This window comes from Chiloscyllium punctatum, chromosome 20, assembly GCF_047496795.1.
Source record: "Chiloscyllium punctatum isolate Juve2018m chromosome 20, sChiPun1.3, whole genome shotgun sequence".
Classification (NCBI taxonomy): domain Eukaryota; kingdom Metazoa; phylum Chordata; class Chondrichthyes; order Orectolobiformes; family Hemiscylliidae; genus Chiloscyllium; species Chiloscyllium punctatum.
The window spans coordinates 42,668,483-42,686,714 of NC_092758.1; the positions used below are offsets into that span (position 1 = coordinate 42,668,483).

Below are 18,232 nucleotides of genomic sequence, written 5' to 3' on the forward strand. Positions count from 1 at the left end.
TGTAGCCTGTTGTCTTTTTCTCAAACTGCCGAGTTTCAGTGATCCATTAGAGAACTGTTACACTTTATGGGAGAGGGGAATTAATTAGTCAATGAAGTTAATTCATAGAGCCATTAGTTTAATACTGTCCAAACCAAAGCCCTTGACCCTATTCCTGCATTCCTAAACCTATTTAATGTTTTCTTTCTTTCCTAATAAATATTTTATTTCTTTCTTAAGTAATGCAATCTTTTTACATACATACTTGCATTGAACTTTTTATGTAGTGATTGCCTGAGTTTAAAGATTTTTCCTAATGTTGTCTTTCAATTTTGTGGTTTATTATTACATTCAGTAACCTTTTTTGTTACAGTCCACTAACCAGCTTAAATCTTTTATTGTTTTAGCTCTATACACAACCTTTTCACTAATCTGAAAACATAACATTTCACTTTTTTTTTCTATACTAATGGGAAGTGGAGGGATTTTTGTTTTGCTTCTTTTTCACGGCTACAATTTCTAATTCATACATGTATTCTCTTGAATCTTCACTGTGTATTTTCCATGCCTACAAGGGGCCTTGGCTGCTGTAACTTTTTAAAATGCAGTTCAACTGATTCTGTGAAAAAGATGGCAACTGTTTAAATGTAATCGTACCATATTCAAATTAAATTTCTGCAACCTTTTGTGCAAGTTTAAAACAAAGTGCTGCTTTACAGTATAGTGCTAATCCTGACATGTATCGCACTTTCAGATTTTCTTAATCACCATTAAGAATTTCTGCTGATTGCCCTCCACCCTTTTTTTCAAGAAGATCTTTAAGTAATTCCTTTCTTTTTAGTGAAGGTTTAATAACTATGTTTTAAATAGCTTTAACATTTATGAAGAAACTGAATGTTGTATACCTAGTAAGTGAAACAATTTTGAAGCATTTTCAATTAATTATTTGTGTTAGTTGCATATCATTTGACTAAATGGTTATTAAAAAGTTTATTTTGAGATGCATCCATTTTCACCTGTATTAGTAAAGCTACATGAGTTAATATTCTACAACATTTACTTTTAAAAAGTGCTCGAAAACTTGGCCAGGTTGTGTTGTTTCACAAAAGATTTTACATGCAAAATATAGAGTGAGAAATAACTTGAAACAAACAAACGTTCAACTAGAACCATTTGCATCCAAATAGCTAGTTGTCCCCAAAGTGAAAGCTGGTAGTTGAATAGTCAATCTTGATTGGGCAATGTGATTTAAATTGAGAACTACTTGTTGCAAAATGAGATGTATTTTTACAAGAGATGACTTCACAATTGGGATCTTTTTGAGCCATTATGATGCCAAAATTGAGGGGCTGTGGGAAGAAAATTTTTTTAAAAACCCCACTCTCAATACCTGTTGGTCATGGACACACCACTTCTATATGTATGCTAATTAGATCAGATATGTTGTGGTTTCTATGTGATTCAACTGACAAAAGTTTTATAATTTTAGTTATTACACTGAAGGAGTTGAGATATATTATTCGCTTTTACAGTACTTGTATGTGCACTTATGATACTGCCAAAAAAACTTTGTTACCTGTCATCACAGACTAACTAATAAAATATGATTACAAATAGTAAAAATTCATTTGTCTTCACTGATATAAATTTCTCAATTTATGAAAATAAATTTCCTAGCCTTTTTTTATATTAACCATTACACTAAAATGAATTTCTGTCATAAATGGCTGGATACCTGCCCTTGAATTTGCAACCAATCTGGCATGTCAAACTGTTTCCAAGGTGAGGAATAGAGTCAGTGGGTAGGAAAACTGAAGTTGTACTGGGATTGATGTCAGTGGCTTTAGCTTTCCCAGAATTCAGTAGCAAGCAATTAATTTCTCATCGAGTACTCAATGAGAAGTTTGTCTCGTTATTTATCTCTAAACCTAAATTTCGAATTTAAGATCTTTGGCTCAACTCTAGAGGTCACTTAACAACATGTAGACTTTAATGGTAAACAGCTACATGTAAAGATGTACAGGTCCTACAGTCCTAAAGATGTGCAGGTCAGGTGAATTGGCCATGCTAAATTGCCCGTAGTGTTAGGTAAGGGGTAGATGTAGATGTAGGGGTATGGGTGGGTTACGCTTCGGCGGGGCGGTGTGGACTTGTTGGGCCGAAGGGCCTGTTTCCACATTGTAAGTAATCTAATCTAATCTAATCTAATCTAAGTAAGCATTAGAATACTATATTTTTGACATGGCATTTTTATGAACATTGAGGAAAATAAGATGTGAATTATTTCCATGTGATGCATTTGCTTCATTGGCTCTTTAAAATGTTCAGCTTCTCAAGTGATTTGTCCTCCTTTTAGGAATGTGTATCTCATTGCACAAATTTGATTGAGCTTTCGGACTCTTTGTTAAAGTTGAGCGTTTTCTGCTGCAATGTGAAATACACTAGAATGTGTATGACACATTAATGCATATTATTTCAAGGATTTTTTGTTCAAATAATCCCCTCGCTCACTGAATCCACCCACAGATGAATTCCAGTTTACATCCGGGTAATAAGGTGGTGCACTTTTAATGATAAGATACATAGGACTGGCACGATTGTGAGCCTGCATCTAAACGCATCGCCTATTCTACATTATGTATGATGACAGCCATGACAAGTTTATAGCTGGGACCTTCTAGCTATTTGGATGAGTCATTAAGTGTAGTGCAGTTGCTGATAATTTACTGCTGTATATTTCTATGCAAATTGGCATGGACTGCAAAGCAAGAATATTAAATTAACAGCAGCTGTAGATTGGCATTTTACAGTAAACCGCTTTTAAATATGTATGATTTAGCATTTGTGGTTGAATATTGATAGGACAATTTTCATAAAGGGAGAAATAGTTACTTTTATTCAAACTATATTAAACTTAAATGTATGAGAGATCTGTTAGGTGAAGGCAAAATTTCAGGTAGGTATAGACAGCATTAACCTATTTTTAACATTTATAGGCACTCTGACTGCTAGATATTTCTAGCATCTTGCTGGGGTTTTTTTTTCAGGTATCCAGTGTTTGCTTCTTCCTTGCTGATCTGTACTTCGTTCAACTCAATTGAATCCAGGAATTCTAACACAACTCTTTCTTGGATAAACTTATTAGAGTTACATGTTTATGTTATAAACAGTAACCAGCTCTTTTTAAAATTTTTCTGTTTATAGATTTAGTCTGATTCAGAACCACACTGTTGAATTCAACCAATTGGCCATGGCAAACTCAGATGGTTCAGAAGCAATGTTGAACAGAGTTATGACAAAAGATAACATCGGAGTTGCTGTACTCTTGGAGTTGCAGAAGGATTCTTTTGAGCTATTCCGTAAGTGTATTTTAGCAAAATCTGAATATGACATCTTGTTAATAAAAATTATTGGGAAATCTTGCAGAGCAGATCATTTTGTTCAACATAAGTTTAAAGTTGATTTCTGTTTCTGATTGGAGTTAAGTCGTTGGTAATTTTAAGGTATTGAGTTCTGTGACTCCCTTTCCCGATGCCTTTTATCTGCTGCATTGAGACTTATGCCTTGGCTCACATCTTATTCCTTTGTCAAAGATATCTGGTGTTTCCCTTTGTCCATAGCAACTGGACTTTATGTCCCCATTTTGACAGTTGAATTAATTAATGTTAGATATCTACTTGGTTTTACTTGGTCACTGTATTGAAGAGGTAATTGTTCCATTTGAATAAGTTTTACAACACCTTTAGCAGTGAATCCTTTCGAATCAAAGTGGTTCATTTTGTCAGGAAGAATGAGAAGAGGCAAAATGAACGGAGTCATTCAATTTTTAAGAAGGTACAGGACAGAGAGAAGTGGGATGTAAGTACACCTCTTTGCAAGTGGCAGGACATGATGAGAAGGCTGTTTTTAAAGAGGAATACTGGATTCTTAGTTTTATGAATGAAGGCAAGGAAATTGTGCTGAAGCTTTTGTTAGCTCTCAGCTGGAATATTGTGGTCAGTTATATCTTCCCCACTCCAGGAAGATTGTCAGAGCCTTAGAGATGATAGAGAAATTTGTCAGAATAATATGAGGGAAATAATGTGGAAATATTAAGACTTGGAGCTGTCCTTGGGTAGAGATGGTTAAGGGAAATTTGATAGTAACATTTCAAATCATGAAAGGTTTTGACAGTTATTAAAGAGAAACTGTTTCTTGTGATTAACATGTTGTTAACCAGAGGATATAGATTTAAGGTGACTGGCAAAAACAGATGAGAGAAAAGAGGAAAGAAATTAAGCGGAAAATTACGACCTGGAACATGCCGCCTGAAAACATGATGGATTCAATAATACTTTTTAAAAGGGAATTGGATAAATATTTGAAGGGGGAAAAGTATGGGGTGATGGCAAATAATTGGGCCTAATTGTACAGTTCTTTCAAAGTCATAATGGACCTAAAGGTTATCTCTGTATCATTTTGGAAAAATGTATCAAGGCAATTTCAAAGATGTGACGGAAAGATATGAAGTCATGAAGAAGAAGGTAGTATAAACAATGAAGAATTTGGTTAATTGGGTAAGTTTTTTCAAGGGTCATAAGTTTGCTCTGCCCTGATTTGCAGAGAAATGACCTTACTTCTGAGAGTCAGCCTGAATGATGCCAAATGGCCATTGGCTTAATTAACACAACTCCAGTTCTGCCTCTTCTGGGTCTAGAAATATTGTCAATACAATTTTTTTAATTATGAGATTGCTCCTATGCAGTTTTGAGACACTGCTATATTGGAGTGGGCATAAACTGAAAAACTGCTAGTTTTATAAGTATAAGATTAATAATATGAAGCCAATGCAAGGGGGAAGAAACTCATTGTTCTCAGTTAGATATGATGCTGTGAATATTATTTTCAAGAAAAATTCAAGATCTCTCCTGATATGTAAGTAGTTTTGGACAATAATGTAAATCTTGCTAGGGAGGCCCAGTCGGGGAAAATGTAATTGATGTTCACTAAGCTATTGCTATCTACAGCATTCTATTTTGGCCATTGTAACTGCTGGCAGAAGAACTTCTATCTGGAGCATGGTGTTGCTTTTCTTTGTATCACTTTGGATCCTGTAATCTCCATTTAATTATAAAACATGGTAGAAAAAAATCTACCTAATATGGGAATGTTGTGAAGATGGCCAAGTAAGAGCCCTGTTGAACCCCACAACATAGGAAATATCTGTCTCTTTATGTCTAATTATTTGTATAAGTCTCATTAGGTAAAATGGAGAGCGCTTCACCCTGCATCTGACCATGCTACAGCTGAGTATGCCTGGTATGAGCACTGATGTCTTGCATGATATTAATTCCATCTCCCTGGATGAAGTTTTCTGGAACACCCTCAAGTATAAAACAATTCGCCTTAATGGGAAGGCTGCAGTTGCTTTTTAAGTAGAAATTTGATACATTTTTGGATGGACCTTTATTGTTAAAGAGCAAGATGTAAATTTGCTCACTTAGCTGGAAGGTTTATTTTCAGGCATTTCGTCACCATACTAGGTAACATCATCAATGAGCCTATTGTGAAGCACTGGTGGTATGGCCCGCTTTTTATTTGTGTTTAGGTTTCCTTGGGTGGTTGATGTCATTTCCTGTGGTGATGTCATTTCCTGTTCTTTTTCTCAGGGGGTGGTAAATGGGATCCAAGTCAATGTGTTTATTGGTAAAGTTCTGGTTGGAATGCCATGCTTCTGGGAATTCTCATGTGTATCTGTTTGATTTGTCCTAGGATAGATGTGTTGTCCTAGTCGAAGTGGTGTCCTTCCTCAACTGCATGTAAAGATACTAGTGAGAGTGGGTCAGGTCTTTTTGTGGCTTTTGTAGCATCACTTTCTATGATGTTGATGACAGAGAATAAAGACTGTGTGGTAAAGATCAGATAAAGCAGGATGACCACTCGAGCAAGATTTTGACTTTGCTTTCAAAGTGTATTTTTGACTCCAAACTGTACATTTTTTATAAATTAAAAAAATAGAAAATATGTCAGTGAAATTTAATTGTCATTTAGATTGTGCAGTTACTTGGAGCCTAGGAGTTCCTCTGCCCTTCCTAACAGTTCGTCAAATCCTTGTTATCTGTGGGGGTACATGGACACAAAACTCCTGCAGTTAACACAAATAACACAGATTTGTCATAATCGAATCCCCTATCTACCACGAAAGAGCGCACAGTCCGTTGGTGCATCTCTAGAGGGAAGGAAATAGTGTCTGCGACTGACCTCTCAACTATGTCAAACCGAATCTGCACATAATGAGGAGTGTGTGTACTGTGGTTGTATCTACACCACCTTAATTGCAGCACTGGATGAAGGCAGCTCATAGTTGTCGTCTTAAGGGAAATTGGGGAATGAGCAACAATTGGTGATTTTGCAGATAGTACATACTCACAATCTGTGACAGAAACTTTAAGCGTATGGACTTGGAAATTGGGGATAATTTAAGGCTGAGGCATTACTGTATTACTAAAATTGGTGTGAAATAGTATACATGGGCAAATCGTAACAAATGGACATTTCCCAACTTTTGTTAGTTTTATCCCAAAGATATGAGGAAATAAGCTTTTGTTGGTGAGAGCTATACAAGCATAGCATTTTAGTATGGGTTTGTACACCTGAGAGCATATTTGGGCACTATCAGTTTGCTGAAAATGTTTTACTAGAATAGTAAAAACATTTTAACAGTTTGACAATTTTTTCAACCTTAGCTGGGAAGTCATTTCATGGTGTGGAAAAGCAGCTCATTCTTATTGCAAATGCACATATGCATTGGGATCCTGAGTATTCGGATGTGAAACTGATACAAACCATGATGTTCCTGTCTGAAGTGAAGAATATAATTGAAAAGGCATCTCGTACACTCAGACCTGGTGCTGTCACAGGAGACCTTAATGTCATTCCTCTTGTACTGTGTGCAGATCTCAATTCACTGCCAGATTCAGGTAAGGATTGCTAATGTACCTTGTGTTATGGTGGCACCAGTACTTTAATGCATCAATTACATCTAGTAATTTCTTTCTAGAATGTTAAAAACACATGTTCAGTCAGAAATATTGTGAACTATGAAAATAATTTGTTAACTGATGAAACTTATTGTGATGAGCTGTGACAAAGGTGACCCTCCAATATGTCATTTGACAAAAGTATAAAAATGTTTTTTTATATATAAAGACTGATAAGTCATTGCCCCTTCTGGCACCTCCAGGCCAACCTAATTGGTTCAAAATTCCTCCATAGATTTACTCATATTCTTCAATGTCCTGCATTTACCATCCCAGACTCCTCCAATTCTATATCCATATGTGTGACACATTCTTCCAAGCTATTTTGCAAAGCACCTTCCACCTTTCTTGCATTCTACCATGAGTAACAGTTATTAACCCAGTTATAGTCCTCACACTCCAGAGCTCTTCCTAAACCCTTTTGTTTCACTGCATTTCTCATAATGGTCACAGTTTTTCTCCTTGTTTTACTGCATCTTTCACCACCTCCACAGTCACGTTGAAGCACTTTAGGGACCTTTGTTACGTCTAAGGATTCTAGATGAATACAAGTTGATTATTGTGTTTAACTTTGAAATATTTGACAAATTGAGAGCTATTTAAAAAGTATGTGGGGGGAAAAATGAGGAAAAATCATGCAATTGTGTTCCACAAATTTTAATAATAAATATCTAGTACAAATCATACAACAAATATTCTAATTGCTCATTAGTTCTTCGAATTTTTGGCTGGCGTTTTCCATCAGCATATGTGGCATAATGAATATGTTAAAAACTACATTTCTGGGGGAAAAGAATTCACTTTAAAAAAAAATCCTGTGCTGCCTATTGCTTTTAAATTGAAATACTCAAATTTAAAGGAGCTATGAGCTAACTGGTACAAATGTTTAGTTCAGGGACACTGAGGAACTACTTGTATGTGATCATGATAATACTTAGAAATTTGGTTAATTGAAGTTATGTGAAAGAAATTTCCACACTATGCTTCAATTTAGAATCTTGTAAGTTTTACCTATTTCTTGTGATCGCATTGTGCGTGAACGATTCTTCTTGGGCATTGTCATCATTTAAAGTTAATTTATTTTCTGTAGCTTCAGCAGTTCGTTGTAAATTTACCTCCTAGTTGCAATGTTATACTCTGAGAATTGTGTGAGAAAAATGATTTTTGATTATTCCAGAGTAAGCCATTGTATCTGGGGATCTAATTTACAATTAACTGATTTTTAAAGCACTCTAAAGTACGTTAGATTTGATTGTTTCTGCAGTGTTATCTTTGCTAAGTTGATGGATTGAATTAAGTACTAACGTAATGGATAATAATGTATTGTTTGTTTAGTTTCTATGTGGTTCTTTATTGCTTGGTTTCATTTCTTTGAAACTCTTGTGGCCACCTTTTTAAGATATTACAATAATTAGTTATTTATTACCTGAACAGATGTTTCTAGGCATTGGGTCTCTTTTCTCATCCCTGATAATGACTTCACTGCTGTTAATGTCACTTCTATATTCCACAAGATTTTTACTTCCTACAAAATATTCTCATGACATGGGATTGCTTGGAACTTAGACAATTCTACATTTAGATGTAGATTTCAAACACTTGGATAAGAAATCCACTGATAACCAGTGAATGCTGGCACACAAATAACTTTGTTCAAAAGCTATTCAAATCAAACCTTTTGCAAAAATAAAAATGTTCAAATATCTATCTTTTTATCACTTGGGTAGAATATATTCTCTGCTCACTGTCTGTGGTTTAATTGGAGTAGCAAAGAAAAACTTTATCTATGCTTAGGTAGTTTTTAAAACCTCTAATAAATGACCATTTTATTTCTTAGTAAGTTAGTGTATGCATTATTTTATAAAGTAAGCTACTGTGTAAGGGCAGGTTCATTATACCATATAAAATGCCATAAATTGTTTTACTAAAGAGCAGGAATGCCTTTCAGGCAGCAAAATGTAATTGTGTCGTAAACCCCTAAATCAATTCTTGTGTATGAAGTCAGAGTTTTGTAAACATTCTCATGCCAGTATGTTTTGTTATTATATTGCACTTTCTCAGTGTGATGTTTAACAGACAAGAGGTGTATGTCAGACAACAAAGCTAGCTGATTTCTCTCTCTTGCTCAGTGAGTTAGGTTATGCTAACCTGTTCTTCTAGAATTTATCAAAATCATTACAAGGACTGCTTTATCACCTTTCGTAACAGACTTTGGGAGCAATTGAAGTGAATTTCAGGGCACGTATTTTATTGTGAGATTTTTCTGTTTGGTTTTGTTTGCCGATGAGCTCTGTTGACTATGGATAAAAAAAAATTACTGGGACAAAGGGCATGGAATTTCAGAGGATTGGCAATATCATGAAGTGTCAGGGAGTCCCTTGTGTTACATTTTTGGGCTTTATAAAACTTTGATACACAAAAGTAAGTAACAGATTTAAACAAACTATTCTATAACTCATCCATTACTTAGCCTAAAACTGTTTATTTCTGCAATTAACAGTTTATTATTGAGTGGGCTGGGCATGGGTTTGGGAAATTCCAATTTGCGGCACTTTGCGTGATTTCTCCATTTTAGCAAATTCTGTGTCAATTGCTCAGTAGCTGAATTCTTGCTATGCTATGTTCACGTCACTGGTGCTGCAAGAAAACAGGTCCATGTCACTGCTTCTGTGTAGTTGCATCTAGAGCTAGAGTGAGGTGGGGAGAGATTATCTGGGTTTTCAAACACTTGCATAGCTCTCATGACAAAATTGCTTCGGTTGAGTTTCTGGTCTTCAGACATCATTGGTTTCTTATTACATTTCTTTTTCTTCAATCATGGATGTGTGTGTTTCACTAACTTAGCAACATGCTCTGTTCAGCATGTCAGGTTTCATCTAAAAAGTCTTACATTAGTAAAATGACGTACCATTGGCAATTACTAGATTTTTGTGAACTGGAAGCATAAAGGAATATGGAAAACTGGTGAACACAACAAGCAGTAGAATTGAAATAGATCATTTGATCCATTGAACCTACTCCAACACTTAGCAGTATCATAGATGAGGACTTTCCTCAACTATGCCTGCCCACGGTGGGTTTGAAGGATTGTAGAGCCTGTTCTTGTTCCTATGTCAACCTGTCTTCTATACAGCCATTCACCAGTCCAGTGCCAATGCCTCCTTGACCTGGGCTATATTAGGCACGAACTGGTGTCGAAGCAGATCCCATTTTGATGTTTTATTATTGAGAAATCTGATAAGATTCCTGAGCCACCTTTTATTCCACTTGCTTTAAATATTTATCTGAATTTTTTTTTCTTTCAATGATGCTTGCTAGAAAATGACCATTTATAGACATTGAGTTTTGAAGGTCACGTTGTCAGTTTTCTGCCATTTTAATTACTGCCTCAACCCAAGCATGGCTCTTGCTGAGGAACCTGATTGTAACCAGTATGTCCAAAACCATGACTAGCACAAGTGTGTTCAAAAGCTGGGCTAAGGAGAGAAATTTGAACATATGAGAGAATTGGTACAGATAATATAGACTGAATGGCCTCCTGCACTGTAACAATAAAACATTGTCGTTTGAGCATTACAAGCTGTTTGGTTGCCTTCCAGGAGTCAGGGGTATCCAGAAAAGGCTATATGTTATGTCACCTCTACCATTTATTATTTTATGGACTTATAGCAATTATTAAAATTCTGTACGACAACAGGTACTTGGGGAAATTTTCACTTTTGCATAATTACAGGGCACCTTTCGATTATCCAAATGACATGGGTGGGAAGTATTTTGTTCGGACAATTGAATATTCGAATAACACAGTTTACCCAACCATCGGGACCTTGATCGTGTTCAAATAATCGAGGTTCGACTGTACTTTAGTGCTGCTATGCCCAGAAGTTGATGTCAGTATTTTGTTTTATAGTACTTTACAATTATTCTTGGTTGAATATGTTTGCTGCCTATTCCAGTTAAAGAATAAAAATCTAGCTCCGAATACATTTAGTACACCTCAACATCTAATGAACATGGTTAGCTCTGGAACCAAGTGCAATGCCTCCCTCACTGTGTTTGATTACCTGTTTACTCCTTTGACACCTCATGTTCGCATACTCTCTGTTAAGTGGCCTGATTCTTATTCCAATGAAGCAGTTCAGAATAATTTCTATAGCAAAGTTGTAATCTAAATAGAATTTGTTTTGTTTTATTTTTAGGCTAAAAATGTTTATTTTGCTGACTTTCAGGTGTTGTAGAATACTTGGCCACTGGAGGAGTTGATACAAACCACAAGGATTTTAAAGAACTGAGATATAGTGACTGTCTAATGAAATTCAGTAATATTGGAAAAAATGGAACTCCAAGTGCAAGGATCACTCATGGCTTTAAGCTGAAGAGTGCCTATGAGAATGGCCTTATGCCTTATACAAATTATACCTTTGACTTCAAAGTAAGTACCTCAGTATCAGTTGATGTTTACCCATTAAACCAGGGAAATGTTTACACTTTTATAGTCAACCGCCAAAATTAAATGTGTTTTACATTTGGTTAATTTTAACATTTGGACATCTTTTTTAAAGTTGAGTGAATGTCTCAATAAAGTCCAAAATACTTGGTTTGTGAAAATTCAAATGAGATCTTCTGATTCCATCATGGTTTTTTCACCACTTATGAAAATTTGTGTTGTCCTACACCCTTTAGTTTAATGGTAATAGCGATCTTTTGTGTTGAGTTTCATAGACTTAGACCTTTGCCATTGTCCTTTCTTCCCCTAATTAAAGGCTTCAGCTTTAGAGTACTCAGTTTAATTTAAATAAAAAATGGGAAATCATAATTCAGACTATATGCCGATTGAGGACTGTAATTTTTGTAAAAATCTACTATAAAAAAATGTAGTTTGTTAGGTTAAGTACCTGATCCTTTTGTTGTTAATGTGAACTGTAATGCTGCAATTTTATAAGGCCTTGGTGGGATCACACCTGGAATATTGCGTGCAGGTTTGATCACCTTATCTGTGGGGAATGCTCTTGCTAGAGGGATTGCAGCAAAGGTTTGCCAGACTGAATTTGGGGTGGCATGATTGACGTATGAGACAAGGTTGAATCGGTTAGGATTATATGCATTCTCACTTTTCTGAGCCTGAATGCATATAATCCTAACCGATTCAACCTTGTCTCATATGTCAATCATGCCACATATAAAATTCTAACAAAATCAGACACGTTAAATGCAGGAAGGATGTTTCTGATAGTTGGGGAGTCCAGAACCACAGGTCACAGTCTTAAGATACAGGGTAAAACAATTAGAACTGTAATTAAGGAGAAATTTCTTCACTCAGAGAGTGGTGAGGCTGTGGAATTTGCTACCACAGAGGGCAGTCTGGGTAAAAACATGGTTTTATTTCAAGAAGGAATTGAATGTAGCACTTTGGGCTAAAGAGATCAAAAGATATGGGGAAAAGCAGGAACAGACTATTGAACTGGGATGGCAGAAACGGGTACTGCAGATGCTGGAAACCAGAGTCTAGATTAGAGTGGTACTGGAAAAGCACAGCAGGTCAGGCAGCATCCGAGGAGCAGGAAAATCGGCGTTTCAGGCAAAAGCCCTTCATCAGGAATCTGGATGGTCAACTAACATCATTTGGATGTTCAGAGAATCAAGGTGGACCACACGAGTTAGCTAAAGAAAGTTGTTCCTTAATGGTTTAGGTGGATTATTTTATTTAGAATTTATCTTAGGATGGTCAGAGAGCACATTTGGCCACAAATACAGAAACTTCAGCATCAGTGATTTTTTTGATCACTCTAAACCTTAAGTATTTTGTCAAATGGTGCAATATGGTGCTTTGTAGCATTGTTTCCTGTTTGATATTACCTGGATAATTCAGCTTGTACATGGTATCAAACTTTTGTACAAACCTATACTTTAATATTATATATTTAAGAAAAAGTTAACTTGTATTTTTCTTGACTGCAGGGTATTATTGACTACATCTTCTACTCAAAGCCTCATATTAACATACTGGGTGTCCTTGGACCTTTGGATCCTAATTGGCTGATTGAAAACAGCATCAGCGGCTGCCCACATCCACATGTCCCATCTGACCATTTCTCACTTTTTGCACAACTGGAGCTTTTACTGCCCTTTGTGTCACCAGTAAATGGTATCCATCTGCCAGGCAGAAGGTAGTTGTGTAGTTTTTGGAGGGAAGCCTCTTAAACAATCTTGTAAAATTGTAAAATCAAAGTACTGAGGAGTGAAGTATGGCCAGTAGGATTATTGTCTAAATTATGTTCTTAATCAATTTTAAAATTTGTTTCTTGGATAGATTGTCTGAGTAATAAACAATAGTAGTCCGGTGCTATTTGCAGATAATGAAATTCTGAGCCCTGTTTCCTACTTTGTATACTGTCAACAAATGCCGAAAATGGGTATCTTTACAAAGCTATTGCTTTTTGCTTCCACATTTTTGGTGTAAAATGAAGCAAAATTTCCAGTCTCTATATATAAGTTATACAGTTGATTCCTTTTAGATTGGGGAAGGGGAGGCAATTTGCTGCAATGTTTTATTTACGTAGGAATGTTCACAGAACAAGCTCTCTTTAAAATGCAGTTGTGCACTTTTGAAATCCAGCTAAGTGAATGAAACATTTTACATTGTCACTTTTTCTCTGAACTTTTTGTAATATGGTGGAAAGTCTAATAAATTGCTACATGGGGCATAGTGCTATGGAATGGAGATGGGGTGAAAGTGTTGTAATCTAACAATATTTGATTGCTTAAAGAATTTTCAAGAATGAATGTAAGTTCCTTTTAAAGACTTGAATGGCAAATGTTCACAGAGAAATTTATTTTTCGTTCCATTTTTGCTCCCCTGAATTTGTTTAATTACCCCTTAAGACTACCATGTGGTAAGTCTTTTTTTTATTCCTGTTCAGACAAGAAGTCTTTTGCCCATATCAAAGTTTGCAAATGTGGATTTTTTTCCCTTCCCACTCCTCTTTTCAAAACAAAACTTTCCTCCGTGCACTGTAGCCCTCAAGCGCACTACTTTTTCTCTCCGTAAAAACTTGGGAGTGTTTCAAACCAAAGTTAAAATGAGAAGAACCTAAAATGTTTCCATAACGTCCTTGTAAACATTGCTAAAACTGCTGTTTAGGTCTTAACTCTGGTGGTTCATTTACATGTTCATTTAAAGATAATATACAGGTGTAAAAGGTCTGTGAGCTTGATTTGTAAAATTGCCTACTTGACAAAATAGTAAACTATTTCACTAAAGAGGAATCAACTGTGTATTGTTGCACACAAAATCTGTCTAGCACTACCTTTTCAGGCCAGTAGTAGCCAATGAGGACCTTTCTTTCCATACTTCACTCCCACAATTTTGAGAAGTGTTTGTATAAATTTGAATTTGAATTTAGCCTTTAATGATTGTATATGAACCATAGAAGACCTGATTTAAGGCGTTTTGTACTAAAAAGATTTAAAACAGATTTGGAAAAATGATTGTATTGTAAACTAAGGCTAAATTTTTATCTGTTTCATGCTTTAAAAAAACATTTGTAAAGAAAAAAGAAGTTGCAACAGGTTTTCTCTGCTAATATTTGCACTGTTCTGGGTTTGTAACTTGTGTACTACTTTTACAGTTGAGGACATTGTTGATTTAAATTCAAGTATTTCACTCCTCAGGATTTGGTATCAGCATTTGAACCTTTATAATCTTTGAATTTACCCAAGTTCCTCTGACTTAATTTTTTTTTACATGACGTGCCTCATCAACTTTTTTTTATTTTCTGAGGGGTTTTTTGGAACCAGCACTGCCTGTGCACGCGGAGAAATCCTGAGCATCTTCTTTTGAGATTTTTTAAAAAAAATAAAAACTGTTAAGATTTGTGAGATTTTATGAAGACACTTTTGTATAAGCTCTGTGGCATTTTTTTTTCTTGTGGAGCAATGAACACCACATTGTTGATCAGGTTGGGTACAGTAGGGTACTGAGTATAACTTTAGCCCATTGTACCCTAGCACTGCTTCTGTCCCTTTGCACAGTGCTACTTTTCACCAAGGAAAGCTGCATCATGTGAGACCATACCACCACCATTGTCGTGTGCTTTGATCTTGTAGAGAAGTAGCATTCCTTGGTAGGTATTTTAATGTTCTGAAGCAGTGTAAACTAGAACTGAGCTATATTTTGCATGCAGGTCTTCCAGACAAAGTTTCAAATCCATTATTTTTTAAACAGTCATGGTTTTGTGTTTTTTCAGCTGGACCAGAGCTATATCTCTACTCTCTGTTCATTGTGCCATTGGTAGCATATTCTTAAAGCCAAGTGTGCAAGCTTTAGTAGGTTAGCTTTTGCTGTGCTTTCGTTTAAGGTGCTAGGGGGAAGAAGGGGGAGCCTTTGGAATTAGCTTGTACTATATTATGCATTGAATGAGCCAGAGGTATAGTTTGATCTAGCTTTATAGTTTCGACTGCAGGCAGAGAGACAAAAGAACACAACGTGACACTAAAGAAAATTGGACCAGTCTTCATTCCAGTTTACAGTTGATGTGGAATGCAGTTAAATGGATTCTGACAAATTTTAACTTTTAAAACATTTAATTAAAAAGACAAAGCACTTAAGTAAAGGTGGTGCAGACAAAACCAGAATAGAATGAAAAATTTTGAAAAGCTCACTAAGTTTAAAGATATAGTAAATACCCATAAGAGATTTATAATGAACCCTTGTCTGGGACCTGCAGTCGTCTTTGTTTGTACAATTAGCAAACATGTCCAATTTATAATCAGTAAACTAATTACTGGTAGTATTGTTTGTAGTAGATTTAATGAGTAGCTTTTTGTAAAGTGTGAATAAAAGGTGTTTACTCATGTTTTCCTTGCTTTACCATTTTATTAATGTACATCATGAAACCCCAAACTGAAGTAAATCAGGCAAATGGCCATTCAGTATTGATTTCATTGTTTCAGCTTCATGGTCACTTAGAATGGATATATACAGTTCACAGTTCAAAGGGGCTGTTAATTCACAGACCAAATCCAAATGCTATTGTATGCTTAATTTCTGTGACTGTTTAAAATGTGACGTCTTATTTAAATACTGTACTGAAATTAAATTTTATCTCTTTGGTAGGGTATTTGTGGGAATTTTTATATGCAGTTTTTTTGCATAGTCCTACAAATGTAGAAATTTGGATTTACAGAATGCAAAAAAAATTCATCGGTGCATTTTATGTAAGGTTAAGACACCCCATTTACATATTCAGGAAAGTAACAGACCAGGTTACTTTTTGTGTACAGTCACATTCATTACCACGTCCAAATAAAAGTGTATACCAGTGAGTCCTTGATGGTAACTTGTAGGCTACATAAATCTGAACCTTCTCCCCATTTTCTTTAGTGATGATCACTACTCAGGATAGAAGGACATCTTTAGTTCTGTGCTAAACCTATTTCTACAGATTTCACTCTATAATGCACTGCAGCAACTCTTGTTTACCATTTTTCATGGGTGCACTGATCAAACCAGCAATTACATCTGCACTAAGTAATTTTTAAAAATTACAGCTACCTAGGCAGCTCTAAAGTCAGATTTGAGATGAAGTGGTAAACGAGGGCTTTTTAAATGTTATGTGAACTTTTGGCTTGAATAGCAGTTGATAGCACGATGTTTTCCATAAACAGGGTCTGCTTGTTCCTGTGCACAGGTGTATTTTTCCTACTCACAGCTTGGACAATAAATTGTATATCTATTTCAAACTTTGTTTGCTGTGTTTATTCATATCAGAAATTTAATAGCACAAGCTTGAGTCTTTACTAAATGATATTGACTTATACAATTAATGATTGGTCTATCTCTGGGTAATATGTTCAGGTACATATTTCTTTGAAATTTGTATCACAAGTAGACAAGGTGGTTAAGAAAGCATTTAGTACCCTTGCCTTCATTTCTCAGACATTTGATTATAGGAGTTGGGACATTATGTTGAGGTTGTACAGGATATTGGTAAGGCTTTTTCTGGAGTACTGAATGCAGTTCTGGTCACTCTGTTATAGGAAGGGTATTGTGAAATTGGAGAGGATTCAGTAAAGATTTACTAAAATGTTGCTGGGAATCAAGGGTTTGAGCTTAAAAAAAGCAAAAGGCTGAGATTTATTTCACTGGACTGCAGGAGGTTGAGGAGTGGTTTATAAAATTATAGGGGCATAGGAAAAAGACTTTTGCTGTTCGCCTTATCTAATGTGGAGGATTTCAAAACTAGGGGGCATATTTTTAAGGTGAATGGAGAAAGATTTAAAAAGGACGTGGGGGCAACTTTATTTATACAGCAGTTTATGTGTGGAATGAACTGCAAGAGGAAATGGTGGATGCAGGTACATTTACAATATTTAAAAGATACATAGATAAGAACATGAATAGGAAAGGTTTTGAGGGATAAGGGCAAAATACAGGCAGATGGGACTAGTTTAGTTTTGGGAACTAGTCCAAAATTAGTTTGGTCCAACTTGTCTGTGCCAACCAAAGGGTCTGTTTCCATGTTGGATGTTATATCTGCATCCAAAAACTGAGTTTCTGTAGAATCTGTAAAGACATTCCCAGATACTTTATGGAGACATTAGAAGTGAAGGCTAATGCAGTGAGAGAGGTTAGGAGATAAGTTGGAAAGATTAAAGAAGAAAATGAATCTTGACATGTTTAAAAATGAAATGTACCAACAGCATCGAGAGGAGGATTTCCAAAGAGCATCCCCAATGTAATTGAGACATTAATACCTCACTTGGCAAGCCTCTGACGTCACTGCCTTAAGTGAAATAATTTTAAGCTATTGTGTTCTTCTAGGAATCAGTTAAAATTGGAGTTCAATTTTTCAGAGTGCGAAAAGTCTAAAAGGACCTATGTATAACTGAAATACTATACCTTTACTGGTGCTATAGAGCTGAAATAACTTGTACTAAAAAACTGTAAATTGCTAAATATGAAACACATGGAATAAGCCTAATGCTGGATTTTTTATTTCAGTTTAGAGTACTTGTCAAGTGAACTAATGGTATAAAATATGCATGTCTGTGCATTTTACAGCGACGGAACAATCTTGACATTTTTTTTCCTTGCTTATTTAGGCAAGGAAGTAAATCACTATATGCCAAACCCCTCAGCATACTGTCTAACAATGGATAGTACTTCATGAGATAAATGACATTCTCAAAAATAATCTGTTGAAACAAATCTTACAATGTTATTTTAAATAAAG

General features: G+C 35.6%; 1 protein-coding gene across 4 annotated transcripts in view; it reads left to right on the forward strand.

Moving 5' to 3' along the window:
- LOC140492084 (CCR4-NOT transcription complex subunit 6) overlaps nucleotides 1–16,739 on the forward strand; it is an 85,284-nt gene extending 68,545 nt beyond the window's left edge. For all 4 annotated transcript variants that reach the window (XM_072590787.1, XM_072590791.1, XM_072590788.1 and 1 more), the window contains 4 exons: nucleotides 3,184–3,338; nucleotides 6,705–6,938; nucleotides 11,228–11,430; nucleotides 12,957–16,739. In XM_072590787.1, coding sequence (XP_072446888.1) covers nucleotides 3,184–3,338; nucleotides 6,705–6,938; nucleotides 11,228–11,430; nucleotides 12,957–13,169 — 805 coding nt within the window. In that variant the 3' untranslated portion in view covers nucleotides 13,170–16,739. The remainder of the gene's footprint in view (nucleotides 1–3,183; nucleotides 3,339–6,704; nucleotides 6,939–11,227; nucleotides 11,431–12,956) is intronic.
- Nucleotides 16,740–18,232: the final 1,493 nt, after the last annotated feature.